The sequence below is a fragment of the Acanthopagrus latus genome, chromosome 3, assembly GCF_904848185.1.
Source record: "Acanthopagrus latus isolate v.2019 chromosome 3, fAcaLat1.1, whole genome shotgun sequence".
Lineage (NCBI taxonomy): Eukaryota > Metazoa > Chordata > Actinopteri > Spariformes > Sparidae > Acanthopagrus > Acanthopagrus latus.
Window position 1 is genome coordinate 15,858,655 of NC_051041.1, and position 24,127 is coordinate 15,882,781.

General features: G+C 42.3%; 1 protein-coding gene across 1 annotated transcript; it reads left to right on the forward strand.

Annotated features, from left to right (window-relative positions):
* Positions 1–1,966: 1,966 nt before the first annotated feature.
* si:ch211-57n23.4 (immunoglobulin superfamily DCC subclass member 3) lies at positions 1,967–22,598 on the forward strand. Its single transcript, XM_037093418.1, has 14 exons — positions 1,967–2,132; positions 3,046–3,351; positions 5,194–5,338; positions 5,514–5,644; positions 6,148–6,285; positions 6,422–6,580; positions 12,895–13,060; positions 14,352–14,602; positions 14,746–14,910; positions 15,134–15,322; positions 16,377–16,490; positions 17,033–17,159; positions 17,388–17,502; positions 18,246–22,598. The coding sequence occupies exons 1-14, from the start codon at positions 1,967–1,969 to the stop codon at positions 18,318–18,320; spliced, it is 2,247 nt and encodes a 748-aa protein (XP_036949313.1). The 3' UTR covers positions 18,321–22,598.
* The last annotated feature ends 1,529 nt before the right edge of the window (positions 22,599–24,127 follow it).

The window sequence follows — 24,127 nt, forward strand, 5'->3', positions numbered from 1 at the left end:
TATATAATTCATTTTACGCTGGTGATTGGTCATACTTTAGGCTTAGCATTTAATTTTCTGAGATTATTCAAGCAAAACAACACTATGATGTGTGAGCAACCAGCTGGTGACACTGAATCTTGTGCCTGCTCTGTTGAGATTGGGCAGGGAGTTCAGCGTTAACCTACAGAAGTATTTCAGAAGCAAAGTGTCCTGCTGTGACATAACCTGCTACACCTGACTTAATATTACTGCTGCTCTGCCCTTCCTCCACCGTATTCACATACTCTCCTGCATCAGAGATCAACACTGACCTTTCAGGCCTCACAGGTTGCCACACCATGTGTTCGATAGCCGCAGCCACAGAGCGCAATGCAAGCCCCCCTTGGGAGCCTTGAATTTCATTACCAGGCCTGAGGGATGGAGGGCTCAGGGGGGTTGCAGGCCTCTATCAGCCTGTCCAGATGCAGCTGACCAGTAGACCCACAATCCTCTCTGCTAGGCGGGACATCTCTCATTAGAAAAAGAGCAGATGCTCATTTCTTGATGTGACACATCAGTGAAGCCAATGACAGAGATGATGTTGTGGAGGAATAGCTCTGCTGTACTATATGTTCAGACTGTGGCTGATCTCCTTAAATCTATAAGCCAAAAAGATATTCCATCAACTGCCTTGTCAACAAGGAGTCATCAGCCATCTCGTATCATCACAAGTTACTGCTGAAGAGTGTAATGTCAAGACGAGATCCGTCCAAACCAGAAAGCAGATATGCTGAAGGAAACTGCTGAGAGGGCTATCTTATTCATGTTTACATTGATTTATTAAACCTGCAGGTGTGGTCATAAAACAAGGTGGGTTGTAGTGAAATTGTAAAAAGTTAGGTTGAACCAAATTTCAACTAGAATGGCACCCAGCCCAGCATTTCCCTTTAGCCATATCAAATTGTAACCACTCATAGATACTAGCCACATTATACACCTGAAGTCCAATATGTGTTCCCTGATAAAATAATGTATTAATGTAATATGTTAAAAAAACACCCAATCTCACAATGTTAATGAAAGTGAGAGAACAGTGGATGGGTGCCTTTATCAGGATCCACACCAAAAGTTACTGGGGTCTATTCTGGGCCAAGGCTCATCCTCCATTCAAGTTTTCTTGTGTAATAAAAAATAAAATACATACTGGACAGAAGACATAACCACCACAGCGGAAGTAGAATTCATATTTACTTACCCGCGAGACATTTAGGAGATTCCACATCCATGCAGAGAGTTTTGGTTTTACGTGTCCAGTTTTTGAGATATGTGCTAGTGAGCAAATACAATGGAAGTGATTCAGTTTTTATCTGTGGCGCTCACAGCTCCAGACAGTGTCCCTGTTACTGTGGATTTGGTGTATGAGTATCCAGGACTTTAAAAAGGCATGTTACTGTTGAAATGTTCTATCAAATTTTTCAAGACTATGAGCACCAAGGTCTATACCATTATACCACTATTACACTATTAAAGCCAGGACCTTTCCATTCATGGTATATATGCATTGCTAGTTACCACCAAAGAGAATGTAGAAATAATGTGTTTCATTTTAAATGAACAAAAATCAATAAGAATGTAAATGCACACTGACAGTTATGTTCAACATATTAGAAAACAACAACAGCTGGCCTTGAGAGTGTAAATGAACTTCACTGAGACGGAAATACACTCAAGCCAGTCCAAAGTCAAGTTCAGCTGCAGGCTGCTGTGTGTGGGATGTGATGCTTGATAGCAGCTGGATGACAATAAATGTTGTTCTATAGCTGTTGGCTGAGTTGAAGGAAAGGGCATAATGGCTGAACAGATGCAAGACCCCATAGTGTCACTGATATGGCATTATGCAGGTTCAAGTGCAACTCCAATTGTTCTTGCTTCACAGCTGGGATGGAAAGCGGACTATACAAGGGTTCAAGGCTGTTTGCATATGAGAATATTAACACCAAAAAAGATGGGGGAGACTGAGAATGTCACCAAGGTCATGGAGAAGAGGGGACCAGGGTGGCGAGGAGAGCGCTGGTGGCATGGGAAAGTCACCTCCGAGATGGATCTGAAAGGATGGGAAGTGTCGGGGGGGTTGGAGGGGATGCATAAGAAGGGGCAGATGGTGCCCTTGGGTGTAGGGTGGCTGACGGGAGTTTTTACAGAGGTTACTGTGGGCTGGGTGCAAATAAGCATAGTCACAACACTATTGTCACATTTGGCCCCTGCTTCAATGGGAGCGCTCCTAACTTGACCCCTGCAACCCTTGCCAGTGTTCTCCTCCCCGGCACGGGTATTGTTGTTGCCCTCTCTGGCTGGTTGGCTCAGTGGCATTCAGTCTCTATTGTGGCTCGTCTTCAGTAAAAGCGTTACAGGCAGCAAAGCTAAATGCACCATCAATCAAATGAAATAGTTTTTGGTGTTGAGGGAGCTTTTTTGGCCCATTTGGAAGGGTTCCCTGAGGCGAGGTGACCGGCAGAGAAGCCTCCCCTTTGCTGTTGTTTCCAGAACCGTGGTATGTTTGTGTGTTTGAGACGAAAACTAGGTGGAATTTTCTACCATCAACCATTAGTTTCCTGTGACCTTTTTCTAATCACTGCAGTTCAAGGATGCTTTCCCATACACACCCTATGGCAGTGCAATAACTTGTGGTGAGCTAAATGTTCTAAATGGCTTGAGATTTGCTGAAACTGAGGGAATGTTTGGAGTGAAGGAGAAGCAAATTTTCACCTTGGTTTATTCACATGATTTTGATCGCTGACTGTTGTGTAGTGTATGTGGTATTCCCAAAGGTTGTGTGTCAGCATATCAGGATATCCAGTGCCTCATTTCTTCAGGTCCCGTTCACATCAGAACTCAAGGTTCTTGGCCTTTATAAGGTCTTCCATAACTTCCCCAATGCTACCTATGTTGGGGTTAGATAAAGCTGATTATATTTCCAGTTTGAATGTTCCTCTTGATAGTACAACAAATTATCATTTCAGCAGGCAGATGAATATCCATGCAGCCTTTCTCTCCTCTAACATGTTTGTCTTCCTCTGCCTGTAGGTTGCTGTGTGGCCTCAGAGCTTTCTTTCCTGCTGGAGCCCAGCGATGTGATCGCAGTGAGGGAACGGCCGCTCTTGCTGGACTGTCGGGTGCAGGGTGAGGAGCCGATCATGGTTACGTGGCGCAAAAACGGGGTGTCTTTACCCACGGGCCCGCGGGTTCGGGTGCTGGCAAACGGAACCCTTTTCATCCAGAGCTTCCAGAAACGCAGAGAGGGCAGTGACGGGGATATTGGCGAGTACGACTGTGCCGCCCAGAATCGCTACGGCATGCTGGTCAGCCGCAAGGCCAAAGTCCTGTTGGCATGTAAGTGTTTGACATTGCAACACAGCACAAACCTGTCACAGTCTATACTTTTTATGCACTGACATGTGCTGTGGAACAGTGGTGTTACTCTGACACAAGAAGAAATAATGTGACTGAATGTCCTATTCTTTCTTGAGGAGAGCAACTTTCTTAGAGTTGAAATGAGTTCAGAGGGAAACCAGGGACACAAAGAAGAATGGCATCGTATTCTCCATATTGCATTATTTAGTTAACTATTAATCCATATTTTTTGTAAATCTCAGCCTTCTCCATTTTGCCAGCTGATTTCTGGTCTTGAAATCATGGATATATTACTTGACTAAGTAATGGCCTGAAAGAAGTCAAATAAAAAACATTGGGAGCCTAAAAATACAACCAACATAATGTCCAGCATGTGGTCTAGCTTTTGACTGAATCTAAGATATTCCCTCCTCAAAGGTAGGTATGGGCCTGATTGTAATGATCCCTGACAGCCACCAAGCTTGTTAACTAACCTACATAATTATATAGCCCATCATGAAATGTAACACATACTTCATACTGAGTATTTCCGTTTCCTGCCACCCTAGGTTTTCACTCCTCCAAAACATTTTGGAGATAGATTTACTCCACTACGTTTATTTGACTAGTTACTTTGCAGATTACCTGCTGCATCAGAGCCAGACCAGCTCATTTTTAAATTTATTAATTTTATCAGAAGTAAGAAAAGCACTGATTTTGACAATTAAAAAAATGTTGAATATTGGATCTGATAATCATTTGAGCCATAGTGTACACTGTATACAAATAACATGTACATTTCTGAATTATTTACTTTATTGTGGACTTTTGGTACTTTGTTGCCAGAAAATGACCATCAGATACTATAAGATACATTGAGACTACTCTATTTCTACTACTATGGCAGACTATAATCAATTTAAGACTATACTGAGCTTGACACTACTGTCAAGGCCATACCCTTATGGGGGGGGGTACTCATTATCTGACATTGCTCTGGAGGCTCGATGTCTTGCTCAGTTGGCATAGATACCAGAGCAGCCACTCTCCAGGTGATTACAGCAGTGAAACTTGAGAACAAGATGTTATCATATCCAGAAAGAATCATGGTCAAGTTTTATTAAAACATGATTTACATTATAACTTTGTGTTATGGGCATGTCCATCCAAACACAGTCATTCACATGATAATGACTTCATTAATGTGTTTTCAGTGTGAAGACTACACTGTCTCCAGTCCTGCTGTCTTTCTCAGGCATGTTAATATCCTTATCCCTGCATCACCCTGGGCCATAAACCTGCACAGGGAGCAGAGGATGTCCCACAGATAGTCGCCTTTTCTCTGTCAAAACATCCCATAGTGTTTGATATAAATGATGCTTCACATGGTGAACACTTCGGCATCATACTTGGCAACCCAAAGCCCCCTCTGACTTTCTAATCCTTTGTGCTAGGAGGCCACACCGAAACACTTCAGCTTCTCATTATGGAAAACCTATAAATTACATTTTACTGTACATGGATACATGGCTGAACGCACACACACACACACACACACACATACCCATACCCATACCATTAAATGGGTTTAAGGGTAATGTTGGAGAATTATGGCTATTTCAAGTTGCCATGTGTTGGCAAAAGAAAGCATCAGCTCTCTCATTTTGCAGACCTCATCTATGGTATACATTTTTGTTGATTACGGCCACCAGGTCATTAGGAATCCTGTGTGTGTGTGTGTGTGTGTGTGTGTGTGTGTGTGTGTGTGTGTGTTTGTGTGTGTGTGTGTGTCCAGAATTTTTCCCCATGACATCTGATCTTCACATGTGGTCTTCTCTTCAGCTCTTCCTAAGTTCCACACACACCCAGTGTCCATGTCTGTGGACGAGGGAGGTGTTGCTCGCTTCCAGTGCGAGATCAACGGAGTACCTGAGGCCAACATCACCTGGGAGAAAAACAGAGTACCACTCAATGGCGGCGACAGCAGGTAAAGCCACACACAGATGCGCCGCTGGACAAACTCAACATACAGTATATTGCGAATGTTTGAAACTGGTATTGTTCCCTGATTCATGTAAGACCACCTAGTTGTTGTTCTTTTTATACACATTTGTTATAGTCTCAGTGGCTCACCTGCAGCCTGATCTCTCCTTCCTCTCCAGATACACTCTACTGCCAAAGGGGATTCTCCAGGTGACTGGCGTGAGGCAGATAGATGCTGGCATTTTCCGCTGTGTTGCCGTCAACATTGCCAACACTCGCTTCAGCCACGAGGCCATGCTCAACATCACTGGTATGTACAGACGTGTAGCAGTTAGAGAAAATACCTCTGTGGAGTGAACAGCAGCACTGTATGTATAGTATGAACTGTAAGAATGAAATATGACATTTTTCCATGTTCCTGAAGATGTGATTGTCTTCATCACTGCAGTATCTCTCAGAATTATTTTGCTTTTACAATGCGAGTTGTTCCCTCAAGGTCCCAGCAGCAATCCTTAACTCGGAGAAACATTTGTTATCACACCCAAATGAAGACTAAGTCTCTTTCTTTGATCGCTTTTGTTTATTGTATTGTGTTCATCAATGGAATTCATAGGTACGGTTAGAAGTTGTTTAAAGTACAATAGAAACAATGTGGGAGTAAATTAAATGAATGATCAAGAGTGGTTATAGAGTTTTCCCTGTGGACTGACTCGGACACTGAATTACTAGCTGCTCACACACAGTCATTCATCATCTGTGCATCTTTACACTGCCATCTCAACCATATTAACTTATCCTCTTTCATCCCTCCAGGTGGAGCTCCCAGAATCTACAAGGAGCCGGTCATCCTGTCAGGACCCCAGAACTTGACCATCACTGTCCATCAGACGGCCATCTTGGAGTGCATTGCCACAGGAAACCCGAGGCCGATTGTTTCCTGGAGCAGGCTAGGTACGACAAGGAAATAATAAAAGACTGGATGTGAAAGGAGGAAGATAATTTAGTAACATGTGGCATGTTTTCACTTTGTTTCACAAAGCGTCTCTCTATTTATCTCTGTGTTTGTGTGTGTGTATGTGTCCATCAGACGGACGCTCCATTGGGGTGGAGGGTATCCAGGTTCTGGGGACAGGGAATCTGATGATCTCAGATGTGTCCCTGCAGCACTCTGGTGTGTATGTGTGTGCTGCTAATCGACCTGGCACCAGAATGAGGCGCACTGCACTCGGACGACTCGTAGTACAAGGTGAGAACGTGACTGCTGAGTGTTTTCGTGGAAATGAAAACCTGTGAGGCGTTGAAATTTGGTTATTCACACCACAAGCTGAACCAACAAAATATCAATGTCAGATGCATCTGCATCGGTGTCCAGCTGGAAAGTTACAATCTCTCTGTTTCCAGTACAGACAGGGCCATAACCAGAAACTTAAACATAATGAGATTATGAGTCCAGATTTCTGCATGGCTAAACAGCCTTCTCAGACAGGTATGATTAGCTGGCCAAAGATCAAATTTGTCTCCTATGATTTATATCTCAAATCACTGTTCAGTCGAATTTTCTGTATCTGCCTTAAGTATGATTCACATGCTGTTCCACAGAGTCAGGAATATCATCAGCAAGATCATTAGTTTGGACACTGTTTAGAAACACATACAGTAAAAAGTCATATAATGAGCACACATCTGACACAGAGATGTCCTCTCCAGCCAACATCGCGGCAGCCTTTGTTTAGTACGGGCTCCTGCTAGACCTCCATGATAGACCCTGTGTGTGTGTCCATATTAACTGGTGGTGGGGGTGAGGGGAGGGGCAGGAGAGGGTCAATAGCAAAGCTCCACCCTTTCTTCTCACCTTTGCCCTTGGCTGTTTAGTGGGGGTGGTGGAGGCTGGGAACATGGGCCTTCTATAAGGTGCACGGTGACACCACTGGTGTGACCCCTCCCCACCTTCCCCACACATGCACACCTCTTCAGTTTCCTTTCTAACAATTAAGCACTGACACCAGTGTGTGTGTGTGTGTGTGTGTGTGTGTGTGTGTGTGTGTGTGTGTGTGTGTGTGTGTGTGTGTGTGTGTGTGTGTGTTTGGGGCAGGGGACTCATCCATCACCCTGCAGATGTCCATACACAGATATCATTAACTGTGTTTTAATTGGCTGTCTAGAGGCCGCCTCAATTAGCAGCTCAGCTCTCAGATTGTTAACGTGCACGAGGCGGAAGCTCTGAGAGTGTAACATTTTGAATTATGTCTGCTTCCTCTGTAGGTCATGTGTGTTCATGTAAGTCATGGGACTGAAATTATATGTGCAGAAACGATTGAACATTACAGACATACTCAGTTATACACCAGAGAAGTGCACACAGACAGAGCAGTGTGAGGGAGTGACTGGGTTCTTTCACATCTCAGAGGGAAATATTGCAGTTTTGACGAAATTTATGCAACAGATATGGTTGTGATTTACTTTAAAGATTAAGATTCAACTTGTGTCACTTTTATCATAGATATGAATATATATCATATCATATATTACTGTATATAAAGTTGTTTGTAGTAGCTCCTCTAACCTAATATAACAAACTCTGAAAGTGGTAATTAATGCTTTCAATATTTGAAAGCCCATTTTCTGGTGACATCAGTGTTACAGCACTGCTTCTGGTGTCCCCTGACTGCATGCCTGTCCCCTCCAAAGTTGATGTTATATTTTTATATTTGTAATTCTAAAACAGGCAGATCCCAGATTTCTCCCCAGGTCCCTATCGATGTTTGCTCAGCTACTTGCTGAACTTCAGAGCGCTGACAGTAGGCTGAGAACAAATGTTGCTGCTATAATATAATTTCATTTAATCATCATCAGCACACATCATTAGATTTCTTATAATCTCACCGACATGAATCTATATTCATATCATTCAGCTATTCCTTCATTCATCCCTCTGCTCCTGTTGGGCCAGACTCTTTGACCAGATCAATCAATATTCTCCCTTGACAGTCTTTTCTAATGATTGGCAGAGCCTCTGGTGTAGAGGGGGGGAGAAGGGGTTGATCTCTAATATATTCATTAATTTATTGATCAATTGCTCTGTTTGGGGGGCTTAGAAAGAACAAAGAGCACCAGTCTTTCACTACCTGAATTGTGCAGTTAGAGAGTCATATATGTGTCAGCAAGTTGGTGATCTCGATTGCTTCTGCAGTCTCAAATTCTCAAAAAAAAAGTCTCAAAGTGTCAAGTCTCAAAAAAAAAAAAACTGAGGATGTAACAATAAAATGTCTGCACATAAAGACATTCATAGTGGAAAGATATTCAAAATAAAGCATTCGAAGTTCCCACACTGTGTTTGACAGTGAAGTTAACACATGCATGGATCCTATAGCATTCAACAGGAACATTTACATTCATCAATATGGTGTTTTACAGATCTTACGCATTTATTCGACAGATTCACTAACATATATTTTAGTTTCTAAGAGTGATATACAGCCATAGAAACTGACCCTTTTTCTACCAGTAGTGCCACAGAACAGTTTTTTTTTTTTAAATTGATTCTATTTGATATACATTTGACTGATATGACTGCTCTGTGTAATACAGTGTAGATTAGAGTTGTGTCTGAAGAGTTGTTCAAAAACGAGGGACAATCCACATTATCCATAGATGTGAAAAGTATTAAAATGAGGAGATCAGTCTTAAAAACCCTTTATTATTGTGGATAAATCATTTAAAGCCAAACATATTTTGATCACTCTGTCTTCATCAGGGCTCCAAACAACCAAAAAAAGCCTGATGAAGCCTTTGAATGAATCATCCACTACAATAACGGCTTTGTAATATTCAATTCCAAGTTTTGAGCCTTTTATTTCATTTGGAGTGTTTGTATTGCCCCTTTTCATATCTCTATATAGATAAATCTTTATATCGTTTATAATACCCTGGAACACATTTGCTTTGTCCCTAATCGTAATCCATTCAAGCTCAGCTCAGGTTCAGATGTGCAGAAACGTCCTCATTGTTCAGCTGATGTCAAGTTCAGTGTGGATCAGTGAGGCCGGCTGCTGCTCGTGTTTAGAGTGTGAAGGTTAGCAGAGGTCTGAACTTTCACACAGTCGGTCTGTGCATGTGTCTGCGGTCATGGTCAGGCTGAATGGACAAAGAGGACAACATGCAGACAAAAAAAGTGGAGCCCAAGTAGGTGGCCAATGCAGGGTGCAAGGTGCAGGAGCGGGGTGCAAGGGGAGGGGAAGGGGTTGAGGAATGACCTGCACCCTCAGAGCTCTGACCCCTGACCCCAACAGAAGGATTCAGGGCATGTGTTTGTGAAAACAGTTGGATCGAGGGAGGAGGCAGCGCAGTCAGGATGGCCAGATAGGGAGGTGGAAGGAGAGAGGAGGTGTGGTCTCAGGGTTAATTAGGGAGGGCTGGAAGATGGATAGCATCCCGACGGAGGGGTGAGGGCAACCAGGGTGTCACCATGTGAAGAGACACAAAGGATGGCCAGCCATTTTGAAGAATTGGTGCATTATATATTCCCTCCCTCCCTCTCCTCTTTCCTCCTCCTCATTTTTGTCAACGTTTTCCAGACGGGATTAGCTGCAGATCTTTTATCATGCAGATCCCTCCACAGTGAAGGGTTTCACTTCACTTCTCACATTTTAAATGAACATCAGCACTGACGTCTTTCCCACATTTCACACACTGAGTCCAAATGTGTCAACAAATACAAATATCCCACACATATAACTGCATATGATGATGTTTCCTGCAGTATTTTGACCAAACATAATAACACAATAGTTGCTAGGAGTGCACTTTTAAAATATCAGTTTGACGGAAATATTTTCATTCTTAGAGATGTAGCTTCACATTAGGCCTAGGTTGAATCAAACCATTAGTATATTTTTCTTCAAAAGCAAAAGCTCTTGAGTTCCAAATCAAAGAAACATATAGTGTGTAGCTGAAGCTGCAAGTGTTACACACCTTAATAAGGTTGGTACACCTCTCTCAGTTTCCTTAGATTCAGTGCCGGATTACACACACGTCTTTTCGAAGTGATGTCCAAAGAAGTGATTATGAAATCAGATGACAAAAAAAAACTAATCACAAGCATTACCCTTTAAGATACCCTTTGCATCTTATTGCAGTGATGTTCAGAACCTGTGGAAGATACCGTTCCTCTGAGCTCCATTCACTTGTTAGTACTTAAATACATCTACTGCTCGTGTTTTGACTTTTGCCAAAATATAATGTTGGCTCAAGTGTAAATCTAGTTCTGCTCAGTGCCTGTCAGACGTGTGTAACCCCCCCAAACAGGCTGAAAACAAAAGGGAGTGAACATAATGAGCTGAGGTATGAGGCACGGTGAAACTCAAGGTCAACAGAATCACTGATCAATACCAAGTATGGATCGACTGATGAATGGTCAGCTGAGGACAGCTGACACTTTCTAACATGAAGCTGGGACAGCTGAACAGATGAAGGGGTGGACAGCTCTGCCGCCCCCACCCTCTCCCCCCCCGAGACATCAAATCAACAGAGAGAAAAAGAGAGAGAGAGGGAGAGACACAGAGAAACATTATGAGACAACGAAGGAAATAGTTGCTCAGATTTGGTCTGTTTGCATTTCTCAGTCCATTCAACACAAATGACATGTCCTTTAGATTACTGCTGATCATTTCTGTGGTGTTTCACATGTATGAATGTGTTTGTCACCTCTCAGGCCTGGACTCATTTTCATCTGTCAAGCAAAACAAGTTTAAACTGATCCATTGTAGTCAAACCAACATGCATAACCTATCTGCGTTACAAACTGATGATGATAACATCATGGCCACAAAAGATACAATTTGTTTTACTTTTTGGAGAGGGCAGATGTTCAATGATTCAGAAATGAGGACATGTCAAACATAGTTCGAAATCAGTGCACAAGGTATAATAAACTGAAGGTTACCACAGCAACACTGATCCATGGTTTGAACCGGTAAAAAGAAGATAACTTTGCTGAGTAAAACCCAGCACAGCTCGATCTGCAGCAGTGTTCCAGTTTCAGATGTGAAAGAGTCTGATTTTCTGATTTTTCTGATCAGTGAAATAACTTGCTGCTTGTGGGAAAAGATACAGATCAAGTGACACAAGCAACGTTTCCGTAGAGTGACGGTCCTACCACTGATTCTTTTTTTTTAAATCGTAATAGGAAATGAGCTAAAGCATGCAACAGTACAGGTGTGTTCAGCAAATCAGAGACAGGTATTCATAGTTGTGTTTCATTTTAAGGTTTTAAACCAATAATATAAGTGACTGCTAGCTTAAACTAATGCAGAATAACATATCTCTCCAACACAAACTGAGATTCATGAAAGCAGGACTCTGGTCTGGCCTGTTGGTCTTGGTGTTACTGTCACATGTTTTCCACTTTGCCCATGACACTGAACTTTCCTCTCCTGTGAGGTTACAACCACACACAGGCTGCCATGTCCACTTCCTGCTGTTCTCTGGGATGAACTGAGTGCTGCTGCCTTGACCAACGAAAGACAAATCCCCAGCTACAGTGATGAATGTGACCTCATTGAAATGGTCATTTTGTTGACACATCCCCCTCAGCTCATAGGTGGATGGTTGGGGGTGTGGGGGTCACAGTGGGCGTTGAGGTCGGAAGATCAATGAGATGCTGAGCGTGGGCCGAAGCAGGGCGGGGCATCGGGGCAGAAGGAGCACTGCCTTTCTCCAAACATATATATGCACGTCCATTGTGCCTGTGATATTGAACTGGGTGTCAGGAGGAGCAGCCGACCCCCTGCATCTGTCCGACAGACAACGACTGGCTGTGTGTGTGTGCGTGTGTGTGTGTGTATGTGTGTGTGTGTGTGTGTGAAGGGACCTGATTATTCTCTGGGGTTTAGAGAGACAGCCTTGACATATGAAGTTCAAGCACAGACAGATTTAGTCACACATTAAATCTTCCATAATATGTATTTCTTAATGGCCTGAGAAAGCTTCTCACATTAGGGGATCTCTGTAGTATGTGTCCATTTGACTGTATTTTTACTGACTTTTTCTCAGGGTATTTATTCTGGTCCTGTTAAAAAGCCTCTAAAACACAGTCCAGACCATCTTGATAAGAACGTTGCGATCATCCAAATTAACAGTTGAGATCTTGGAATGCGGTCATGACGTTTAGGTATTTTCACATCACACTTAGAGGAACAAGAAGAAGTGGATCATTTTTTGTGTTATCTTGTAGTACAAATACCTCCAATTTATGTCTCCACGCATAACCGTGTTCTGTACCACTGTTCAGTTCTGCTTTGAATTTTGCCTGTTCAGTACTGTGTCATGGTTAGCTAATCAAGATTAAACCATTTTTCTGTCAGATATCAATCTGTTATTTTAGAGGGTATGGTGTATTTTTTATCCTGCCCAAATACAGAACTCAGGTCTATGTCGAAGTTCGCTCATTGTTCTGACTTGTCAGTGTCTGTCAGCTGTGTTTGGCCAAAAGAAGTCAGTTCTATACTTTTCTTTCATATTGTTGTCTCACCTTGTTTAACGTCTCTCTCTGGTCCTCCTCAGCTCCCCCAGAGTTCCTCCAGTGGCCGCAGTCTGTGTCCAAACCAACAGGGGGCAGTGCTGTGTTCACCTGTGTGGCCCAGGGCGTTCCTGAGCCACACCTCATCTGGCTGAAGAATGGCAAGGTCCTGATGCCTGGCCACAACGTCAAGCTGACCAATAACAACAGGTGTGTGTGTGTGTGTGTGTGTGTGTGTGTGTGTGTGTGTGTGTGACAGTAGTGAAACGCTGTCAAGTATTCATTTAACTGTATCTCTGTGCTCACAGGGTGGATTATTGTTAAAAAAAAAAAAAAATTAAAAAAAATCGCTAAACTTTTAAACAAACACTTTTAATGAAAACAAGTTTGAATCAACATTGACTGTCTGCTTTTTGGGCCTCGAGAAGCATATAAGGATGCAGAAGCACTGTATGTGCTCAGTGTTGCTGTTTATGACAGTGTGGTTAAAAGCAAGCAAATTGTAGCTGACAGTTATATTCAAATAATACAAAAAGTAGGCAACAGATATGGCAGAAGCTTAAAATAAGGCAAGATCTGTTATAACAGCACAAGTATCAGAGAGGACAGGCTCAGATTTTCTCTGCTGCAGCAGCATTCTTATTTGCAGGTTTCTGTTATCTATGTGGACGTACCCTCTGCAGCAGAGCCTTTTTCAGCCTGCATGTAACAGTTACACCACATGGTGGCAGCACTGTGCAGTGTATGGAGATTCTGAGCCCGTCAATGTGTGGACAATGATCTAACAGTGATGTCAAATTAAATAAACTACATCAGTCTATCAGAATAATAAATGGTATCTGTGCTGTACATTTATGATGTATGATATCTGATCAAATAAATATTTAAATTTACATTTAGGGCATTTAGCAGAGGCTTTTTTTTTTCATACGTTTCACAGATCTTAAGTCTTTGGTTTAAGCCTAGATTGAGGAACTGAACCCTGATCAGAGGACCTTGAATACCTGTAGGAGACCCAGGGACCCAGCAGATCTCTGACTGTGGCAAGTGCCTGACCATGCCGAGCTCGTCAAGTGATCACAAGAACTTTGAATTGGATTTTTGTATTTGATGGAGAGCAAGTGAAGTGCAATCTCAGTCCAGGTCACGTGAGAACTTTTGCAGGACCTGGTCAAGAACTGAGCAGCAGAGACCACTTGTCATTTTGTTTTCTTCCTCTTCTTTGTCCCTGATGGGATGAACAAAGTTATAAAGTTTAAATTTAAACTTGATGACCCATGAAAATCTGGGAGTGCAGGTTACATAGTTGGTATGTGTTCTGGTGGCACAGGTAACATGAGTATAGTAGGTGAAGTCACAGTGCCAGTTTTAGTTATGCGATCAGTGTTGATGTTGCCACAGTAACCCTACATGTTATTCTACATTTGTGCAGTCTTTGTATTCTGCTGTCAAGTAGATGTGACTAGCAGTGAACTAATGCAGCTGTGTGTTGTCTGTGCAGCACTCTGGCTCTGACCCGTATCAGCTCAGAGGATGAGGCCATCTACCAGTGCATCGCTGAGAACAGTGCAGGCACCAACCAGGCCAGCGCCCGTCTGGCTGTAGCCCAGGCTAAAGACCTGCCTGCCACCCCAGAGGGGCTCACAGCTAGCGTGCTGTCCGCCAACGCCCTGCAGATCACATGGACCGAGCCGCCTGCCGACGTCACCGACGGCATCATCGGATATGTCCTGCACATCCGCAAGATAGGAGGTGAGTGTCAACATACACACACAGCAAGAGTCTGCTGTAGAGTGACAGTAGCTATACAAACTAGGTTATAGGAATAATAATAATGATAATAATAATAATAATAATAATGTGTGTGTGTGTGTGTGTGTGTGTGTGTGATTCAGAGCCTGACAGTCTGGAGCTGCAGGAAGCCATCAGCAAAGGCTCCTTCCAACATGATGTGACCAACCTGGAGCCAGCCACCACCTACTCCCTGTACCTTAAGGCCTACTCTCCCATGGGGGCAAGCCAGCAGTCTTCCACTGTGCTGGCTACAACATTAGGGGGCGGTAAGAACATGAAACACTGTAGAGGCAATGGGGAGTCTATTTATGTCTGTGTATTCACTGTAATATTGGACATAAGAACACATGGAGAAGTAATGTTGAATCTGTGGGAATTAAATAATATAAAAAGGATATCTGAAGATACTCAACAGTTTTGTTTAGTAGTAGTCTGCCTAATCTATCAGCTTGTCTCTCATTGCTCTCCTCTCTCTGTCTCTCCATCCAGTACCAAGCCCTCCCACCTTCTTCACCAAGGTGGTGAACTCCACCAGTGTGCAGGTTCTATGGGAGCTCCCCAGTAAGGCTGGCAAGGCTGAGGGCTTCAGACTGTCCTACCGCAGGGTCCCCAGTGCCGCCTTCCAGGGGCCAATCCAGCTGTCCTGTGACATCAACGCCCATACCATCACCAAGCTGGGTGAGTGTGTGTGTGTGTGTGTGTGTGTGTGTGTGTGTGTGTGTGTGTGTGTGTGTGTGTGTGTGTGTGTGTGTGTGTGTGTGTGTGTGTGTGTGTGTGTGTGTGCGTCTTTATTCCATTCCCCCTATAAGAAGGGTTTTGACTTAAGCAAAGACAGTCTAGAGATAACAAGACATATCCAGTTAAATCACAATCATTTGAGAAATCAAATATTATACTGTTACTTTTGTTTGTATAGTCCTGAGGATAGTGAGATGGATCATTTATTGATTATTATGATTGCTCTAACCTGATGTTTTTTAAACTAGATATCTTACATACTGCACATTTAAGTAGAAGCAGTTCTTTTTAACTTCTTTTTAAAATCAAGAACTGCTTCAGATCACACAATGTGATACACCCACTCTATATGAATAGTGCAAAATTACACAAAAACTAAAGAAACTACAGACCTGTAAAATAAAGCATTTCCAGTTTTACTTCTGACACGATGATGTAAAATAACTCAGGAAATAATTCAGGCGAAAGCTTAAGCTGCAATATAAATAAAGGCAGACTGTTTCAGATGAATGAGCCTAAAGCTGTAACTGAATCAGTTGGTCTGTCTATTATAAGTGAACATCTACTCCTTAAAGTATGTTTACCTCACCGTGCTGTCAATAATAATCATGTTTGGTGCAGCAGTGTGTCTGTTGCATGTTAATTAGCTATTTAGCTGACAGCTCTGGATGTTAGTCAGGGTTCGACGTACACATCAGGTCTCAGTCAAACAGTTAGCGTTTTGAGAAAAGGCTGTTAAAGCAGGTTGGTGCCATTTACTGATTGAGACGGCTCGATTCACAGCATGAAATACAATCACCAGCAGACTAAAATGGATCTACTTGGAGATTATCAGTCAGAAAGCTAATCAACCAATACAATAACCCAGGTGCAGGATGTGTGGGAGAGTGAATATGAGTGTGATTATACTTCAAGAAGAACACACATCCTCAGCAGTGAAGTGAAGACACGAGTCATTTAAAAACAGCTGACTGTGTGGGTCTCTCTGTTTCAGAACCGGGGGCAGTGTATGAAGTCAAACTGGTGGCCTACAATGGAAATGGGGAGAGTGACTGCTCCAAGAGACTGGTATCATTGGCCGAGGAAGGCACGAGTGACTCAAGCACAGGTTAGTATGTTCACAACCTGTCCTGGAACAGCTGTCAGCAGCTCTTCTGAGTACATGTTAATGAGGAATCCCACATTTCCCAAATGTATTTCTCAACTTTTAACCCTAATGAGCAATGGTTGCAATGCGAGTGGTCAGTAGACAAAAGAGGCACTACAGAAATGTAAGCCCATTAATGCTAAAAGCTGTAAGACATCAGATGTCTAACATCCCAATCATTTGTTTTAACTCCACAGCAGACTTATAGACAGAGGTGCCAGGGACATTGCATAGGAAATAATGGCTGAACAGTTTCATTTCTTCTGGGCTCATCCTTATAGAGAAATGTCATCATAACAGAAGCTGATTGCTTTTTGGATACATTATATGTGCAGCAAAGTACAAATAGACTCATGGCACACGATGGAAGATCTCTTTCTGATGTAAGACTGTGATATCAGCAGTATGTAAAATAGTGAGCAAAGGGACCACATGTATATGCTCCGCTTTTTGATTTTCTCCATCCTCAGGCTGCGTCTCATCAGGTCTGTGTTTGTTTCCAGGTGAAAAGAGCATGTGTCAGTGCAGGGATGGAGAGGCCTCTCTGGGCAGCATCGTCATTGGCATCCATATCGGCACCGCCTGCATCATCTTCTGTGTTCTCTTCCTCATGTTTGGATACCGTCGCAGGTAAGTCTCATTAAACTGTGCAGAGTTTTCCTTTTGATATTATATACTGTCAATAATTCTTGTTCAATTATAATTCAATGACTTGTGTATCATGATAAAAAAAAAAAAAAAAAAACCTGGACCAGGTTAGTTCGCTGATCCACAGGACTGCTCCTTCATGAATCGCTCCTTAGCGATGTTAATGTCAAGTTCTGCAGAATGTGCTCTCATAGCTGGAATCTGTTACAGTTTGCTTTGCAGTAAAGGGACTCAGGACAGCTGGTCTGTACCCAGGGACAACACCAGACACAATGGCATCTCTAAAGAAGCAGTGAACCAGCCCAGTGTGGAACCCTTGCCTCAGGTAGTCATGTGCTGCTCACAGCTTTCATGTAGTACAGGATTACTGTCAAGTACAGTTTCAGTGCAGCCGTAGATGTGTGTCTTTTTGTAGTCACTTGAAACAAAGTATTCTATTTAATTAAACATACTGACCTTTGGTTAATCAGATAAAAGACAAATGTCCCTGACAATACAGATCTGATGTTGGTTTGTTTGTACTTTTGGCCTTAACATTTAGAACTGCAGTCAGCATCGGTCACCTTTAAGGATTCAAATTCCAATAACTGCAGCTGCCAAAACATGGAATTAATCCATCTGTTACTCTGTTTCTTGGCAAGTGATGACCAACTGATGTACTACAAGAAGGCTGATGCTGTTATTCATCAATCAGTTGTATGATACACTGATGAGACCTATTCTGTGGCTGCAAAGCCAAGAAAAATGAATATAACGTCACAAAATTAGATGACTACAGAACAAACTAGGATGTCTCTTTGAAGTTTGGTTATGTCAAAAGTAAAATTCACAGTAAGAAATTGCCAAAGTGACATCTAAATCAGGGAAAGCCTGGAGACTGCCTTTTAAAGGTGCGGTATGCAAGATCATAAACAGAGTGTGAACAGCGTTGACTGGCTAGCCTCGTCTTATAATACTGCTTTGTACTTTAAGTCATATAATTCTATCCTTGAACAATTTCTGATTACTTGTCTTTCTTCTGTCCTGTCTCCTCTCTGTCCCTGTTGTGGTGACTCCTCTCGTGTGCAGGCTGTCTCTCCAGCGCAGTGCCAGGTCATCATTGAGCAGCATCGGTCAGGTTTGCCTGGCACAGTCACTGGCTAACGCTGGTCAATAATGTCAACACCCACATCCCTGTTCTCTCCTCCAGTAGTCTGATAGCCTCCCATCAATGAGCACCTCCCGTGCTCTTTGATGGGAGTCAACACCCCAAAAACTGCTGCAAATAACCCGGAAAAATAGCCTCCACCATTCTGTGACAGAACACCACCCCTCCCCTATCCTTCAGCCCTACCTCAAACCAAAGCATATTGCCTTTATTACATGCACATTTATTTATGTGCGTGTGGAAAATTATTTCTGTGTGTCCACTCATGTCACTTCTCCAGTGGGAGTCTGATCCATAACCAAAATATTCTATTTCTCAGATCCCCTCTGGGAAGGTGACATATGAAGGGGTGCACTGCGGTCCCGAAACACAAATTGTGCCAAATATTTTCACCGAACTGGAACCTTCCATTCAGTCTGTTGTGACACACAATTGCCTTTGCCTTCAGTTCCTCTGCAATAAAAAAGGAAAGAAACATAGCGGCCTTTTGCGAACGCCTTACAGACGTGAGAGTCTGATTAGAAATGATTGTCTATAACCGTACAAGCCATTTAGAAGAACCATGCAGACAGTCATTATTTGCGCCACTCTTCCTCACCCAGAAGCTACACACCGCCAAAGAAAGCTACCTCAGTCTGACAAGAATGTCTGAGCCATAGAGTTAGGCCACTGTTAGCCTGATGATGCTGCTTGTGCTAGCCTACCTCAACCAAAAAAAAAAAATGCCCTGAAACCCTTTCCCCAGAGCAACTGCTTCCTTGACCAGTGCTAGTGCCAGTGTACCGTGCCAGCTGCCAACCGGGCCAGTTCGGAGAGTGCTTGCCAGGATGACTACCATGGAGAGCGCAACTGTGGCAGAGCCTGAACCCCACTGCCAAACACAAGCCTTACCGTACCAGAGATGATCAACAAGAGCCTTAACAGCCTCCTGTCACCTCCTGTTTCTGATTTGATGTCAGAAGATATCATGAAGGCCATGAAGTGTTTCCTCTTCGATACTGTTGCTCCATGAAGTGGTTACCCATGGCCTTCAGATGCCCACAAGTGTCCACCTCCAAAGACATATTATGCAGAGTTGGAGGCTCATGGAAAATATGAACCTCAAAGAGTTGAGTGCTTTGCGAACCTCTGAGCCATGCATTCGATTCTTTTCTGATGTCTGACAAAGAAAACGAGTACAGGATACTTGTTTGATCTTTACACCTGATGGCATACTGAAGACAAACCAAAAGATGACTGCTGCCAGGTTAACTCTCCAGATGCCAAATTGGTCATCCTGAGCCTCAACGACACTGAGTTGGCAGCTAAAGAAGTTTTTGAGGTGAAACTTGAAGCCTGAAGCCACGGACAAGGCTTGTGGCTCACCGTGTCAGCCTATCCAAAAAGTTCTTCCATGAAAACCAAGCTGAATGACACCCAAAGATGTAAACATTTTGATGGTTTTCTTTATTTTTCTTTTAAACCTTATTTCAAGAGAGACTACATTTACTTACAATTTTGGATTGTTCCTGTTCGAGAGGGTCCCCTGCGTGTAAAGTGCTTTAACTGAACCCAAGCCAAAAAGATTTTTCTCATGATTTCATTACCATTTTTGAAAGAATATATTTCATGTCCTTTTGTTTGGAAGTCATTGCAGGTTAACCCCTCCAACATGGAACTCTATTTTGTTGAATTTAACATTTGATTTAGAAAGAGTGACCAAATGAAGATGTCAGATATTTTGAAAGACTTTTTTATGTCAATATTATAAGAATACTTGCTTCATTTTTTTAAAGTAGTTGAATTCTTGCCAAATATTTAGCTATTGTAAAGAAATATGTGACCAAATACCTCTACATTTTTAACATTCATACTCTCTACCTTTACACCTCAGCACCAAAGCACAGAAACATGCTTGTGAATGTGATAATAAATAAATGTGAAAACAGCAGGTGAACCTTGAGGGCAGCAGCTTTAAGCAGGAACCACGAAGAACACAACCAAACTAAAGCTGAAGTATTTTTCTCTTATGAAAATAAAATCTGCACCAGCATTGTGAAGAACACATAGTAATCATAAATGCTGAATATATTTAATTAAACTTCAGTTAATAGTTGTTTCACTGTAAACAATGACGTGCTTTAAAAAATGTATTAAGCAGTTGTTTACTATAAAGTTGCAGCTGGTGTTTATAAACCTTTATAATGTCTTAATTCATGGTTTGTTAGCAGTGAAATAGCTGTGAACTAAAGTTAAATTCACTTTTGATGGTTATTATATTATAAAGTGCATTTGTAATGTCACCATTTTAGCACTGACGTTAATAGCCAGAACACAGAACAAAGAACACTAAATGAGCCTCAGACATTTTTCAACAACCAAAAGTTAGTTTACAAGGTTGTGTCTCCTTCTCATCTACAAGTAAAGACACGTCATGATGTTGTCAACTGAACAAACAAACCAAACCAACATCCACCAGACTGCTGCAGGGTCAACCGACCCAGGGGTAAATCCTGAAAATATACATTCACATTGCACACAAAGCCAGATGTTAGATGGATTAGATTGGGGGGAAATGTTTTTAACCAGGGTTTAAACCAAAGCTTTGCATCCTATTACCTCTTATAACACAAAAAGAATTATAGCTTGATCCAAAAGTGTGTGTTGCCTCAAGCTTTTATGTCCTCAAGGTTTACGTCCATCACACTGAATGAGTGTTAAAGGATTATTCAAAGCAGAGCGGTATAAAAAAAAAGAAGGGCCTCTCCCTTCATCTCCTCTCTTACACAACTGAAAGCTGATAAACCAAGGTGATACCAAAAAGTGTATTTGATATGGAAGAGCTAAAAAGTCCATGTGTTTTTGTAGTATGAAGTGTGTAGCGGTTTAACTTGTTTTGAAAATGGAAAGCATTTGTTGCTTCTGTTTGGAACGAGTCGTTTCTCTGCCTCTTTTCATTTGAGTCTTTCGTTCTTCCTGCTGTGTTCAGGAAAAAAGTTGCCAAAAGTTTGCTTCTTTTGAAAGTTTATTATTGCTATTACTATTATTATTAGATCTCATAACGTTAATTATGATGAGTTCAGATGTTTTCTTTTTTGTTACATGTGTGATGATGAAAATGATTGTTAGAATGACTTTGTGTTGGTCTTTAAGCAAATTATGTGAGTTTTTCCAGAGACAGAAAATTTAAGGCTTGAAAATGTTTGAAGCCAAACTCACGATCTGCCCTAAAGAGCCATCAACTAGAAGAAAAATAACTACAAAAAGAAGGGAAAAAAATGTAGGAATGTAGAAGCTGGCTGCTAGTACCAATGAGAAACAATGCTTTAATGATTATAAGTGCTTCTCTGTTTTCTCAGCTTTCCAACTGAAACCTAAAGCTTTAACCTGTTCTGACTGAGCTCCTATCCTCGGTCTTTGGCCAGAATGAAAAGGTTTGGAGGTCAGGACTGACTGGAGGTAAGCTGCAGTTAGGAACAAAGACCAAGATGTGACGTGGAAGGTTTCAACAGTACATTTATTTTACATGTTAGGGTAATATAGTCTCAAAAACTCTATTTCTAATGGGGTCAGCTCTCACAAAGGACAAAAAAAAACTCAGTATACATTTCCTGCTGCAGTCTGCTATAATCAGTAGCTTATGCTGTCTGATGTTATCTATTATGTACATATTACTTTATTAGTGGCATTACTAGTCTGTCCTTGCACTTCTTTAAAACTACGTTGGAGTTTTGTATCCCATTACAACAATTCAACGGCAGTTGTATTTCTAGCATGATTGTACCACCTGAAAGAAAAATGGATGAGAGGGAGATTGTTTTTTGCAATTTGTTTGAACTGACCCTTTAATGTTATTTATTTATTTATTTAGTTGGCTGTTAGTCGTTAAGTTGTGAAAGGAATTACAAGACAACATCAGCACATTCCCATAGACACAGTGAGACTCATAAGAAAATACTAATGTATTTATTGTCAATTAGGAAACTGATTAAAAAAGTGTCCACAAAAGTTTTGTTTCTGTTGATAGCTACTGATGGACCACATTACCTATTAAAATGTACATTAAGGGAAATAGAATAAACATAAATTCAGAGAAAGGTCAAATAAACATAAGCATTGCAGGGCTTAATTATGAAAGTGAGATAGTTTGAATAGTTTGAAGTTCCTCCCCACAGCTTGGTCTCTGTGTGACTGCAGTCTGCTCTCAGTGTCAGTGTCTGGACTCACCTCTGCTTTTTCTCCTTCACTGATCACATGCCAACATGCCTGAAACCAAATAAAGACATTTTGCTTAATTCTTCTTTCTCTGTTTGCTTTACTTTTATTATCATTTAATTGATACGCTCTGGTCGTGTGACGGATTGAGCCCCAGGTCTCACCCAGATCTAACAGGATCCCTCAAATACCTCTCTTTACCCTGTCAGCCGATTACCATTGTTTAAGTGAGCCTGCTTACTGCTGTATCTTTTCTGTCAGTTGAGACATCAATAGTTAAGTGTGAACCCTCATACAGATACATCTACAGTAGAGACTTACTCCTTCAGTCACACACTGCAGCTTCAGGCCAGGAAGCAACCACTTCCTTGGACATTTCAACCCTGAACCACAACGTCCTCCAGCGATGGCTGGTCACTGACCATCTTCTTCCGGCTTCAAGCTCAACTCCTCCCTCCTGTTCCAAAGCCAACACAAGGCTCTCTCGGTTCCTTCCCCCAACCTGCAACAAAGATGCCTTCCTCGCCCTCCCTGCTGTTTCCAGAGCTGTGAACATGATCCACACAGACTGTGCCGGAAACCTGTTGCAGCCGTTTGCATTTTGATGGAAAATAGCCAGGCTTGACACCCTTTGTCCTGGTGTTGGACCAGGTCCTGACACACTTGCTGTACATGGGGGGGATATCGCACAATTCCCTTTTCCACATCCTGCCAGTGAGTGGTGAGAACGCCATTCTTAAATTGCAACTTGAATCCTCTGAAGTAGCTGATTAACGCCCTGAAGTGATGGGGGATATGGTAGTGTTCCTTGGCTGTGTTGACGAGGTCATGGGGGACGGATCCGAATGTGTATGCCAAGTCAAGCCATGGAACTCTCAGATTGGCTTTACCCTCCTTGGCCTCCCAAGATCAGCCGGTTGAGTACACGTGTGTTCCAGGCACCCAGAAAAGCCTGGGATGCCACCCTTCAGGACTGCTGCATCGATGTACTTGTTCTTGGCCATGTATGCAGTCATCCTTTTCGCCAGAACAGATAAGAAGATCTCGCCTTTAATGTTCAATTTTAGAGTCTTTTTCCGTCAATACGAAGCAGCCCTCCAATCTTTTCTAGGCCGATGGAATGGTGTTTTTGTCCATACCCTCTGTAAAAGCTTCCATAGCCGGTGGAGTAACATAGGAAAGCTTTTGTATACCTTTAAAGGTATGCCACTTTGTCAAACAGCTGATGTTGATAGGGCTTTCTGTACGATTTCTTGGCTCTCTCTCCAAGTTGGCTCACTGGTGTCAAGCTCTTCCTCGGGAGGTTCAGTTGTGTTGATCCTTGGGTGAGCACTTAAAACTGTTTTCTGGCCAAACTCACTAGCGCCTTGTCATTCTGTCAATTTTAATCTAGCAGTTCCTGCCAGTGTGTCCTGTTGAGGTCCTGGTCTAGTTGGTTCCATCCTGTGATGTCACCTCACCTTCTATCTCACAGGTTGAGTGGTTTAGGGTGTGAATGGTTTCAAAACAGCTGCTGAGAGGTCTCCTGTTTCCACCATGCAATGCAACTGTTTCACCCCTCTTTCACATTTGGTCTTAGATTGGTGTATCTTTAGACCATTTAGGACCT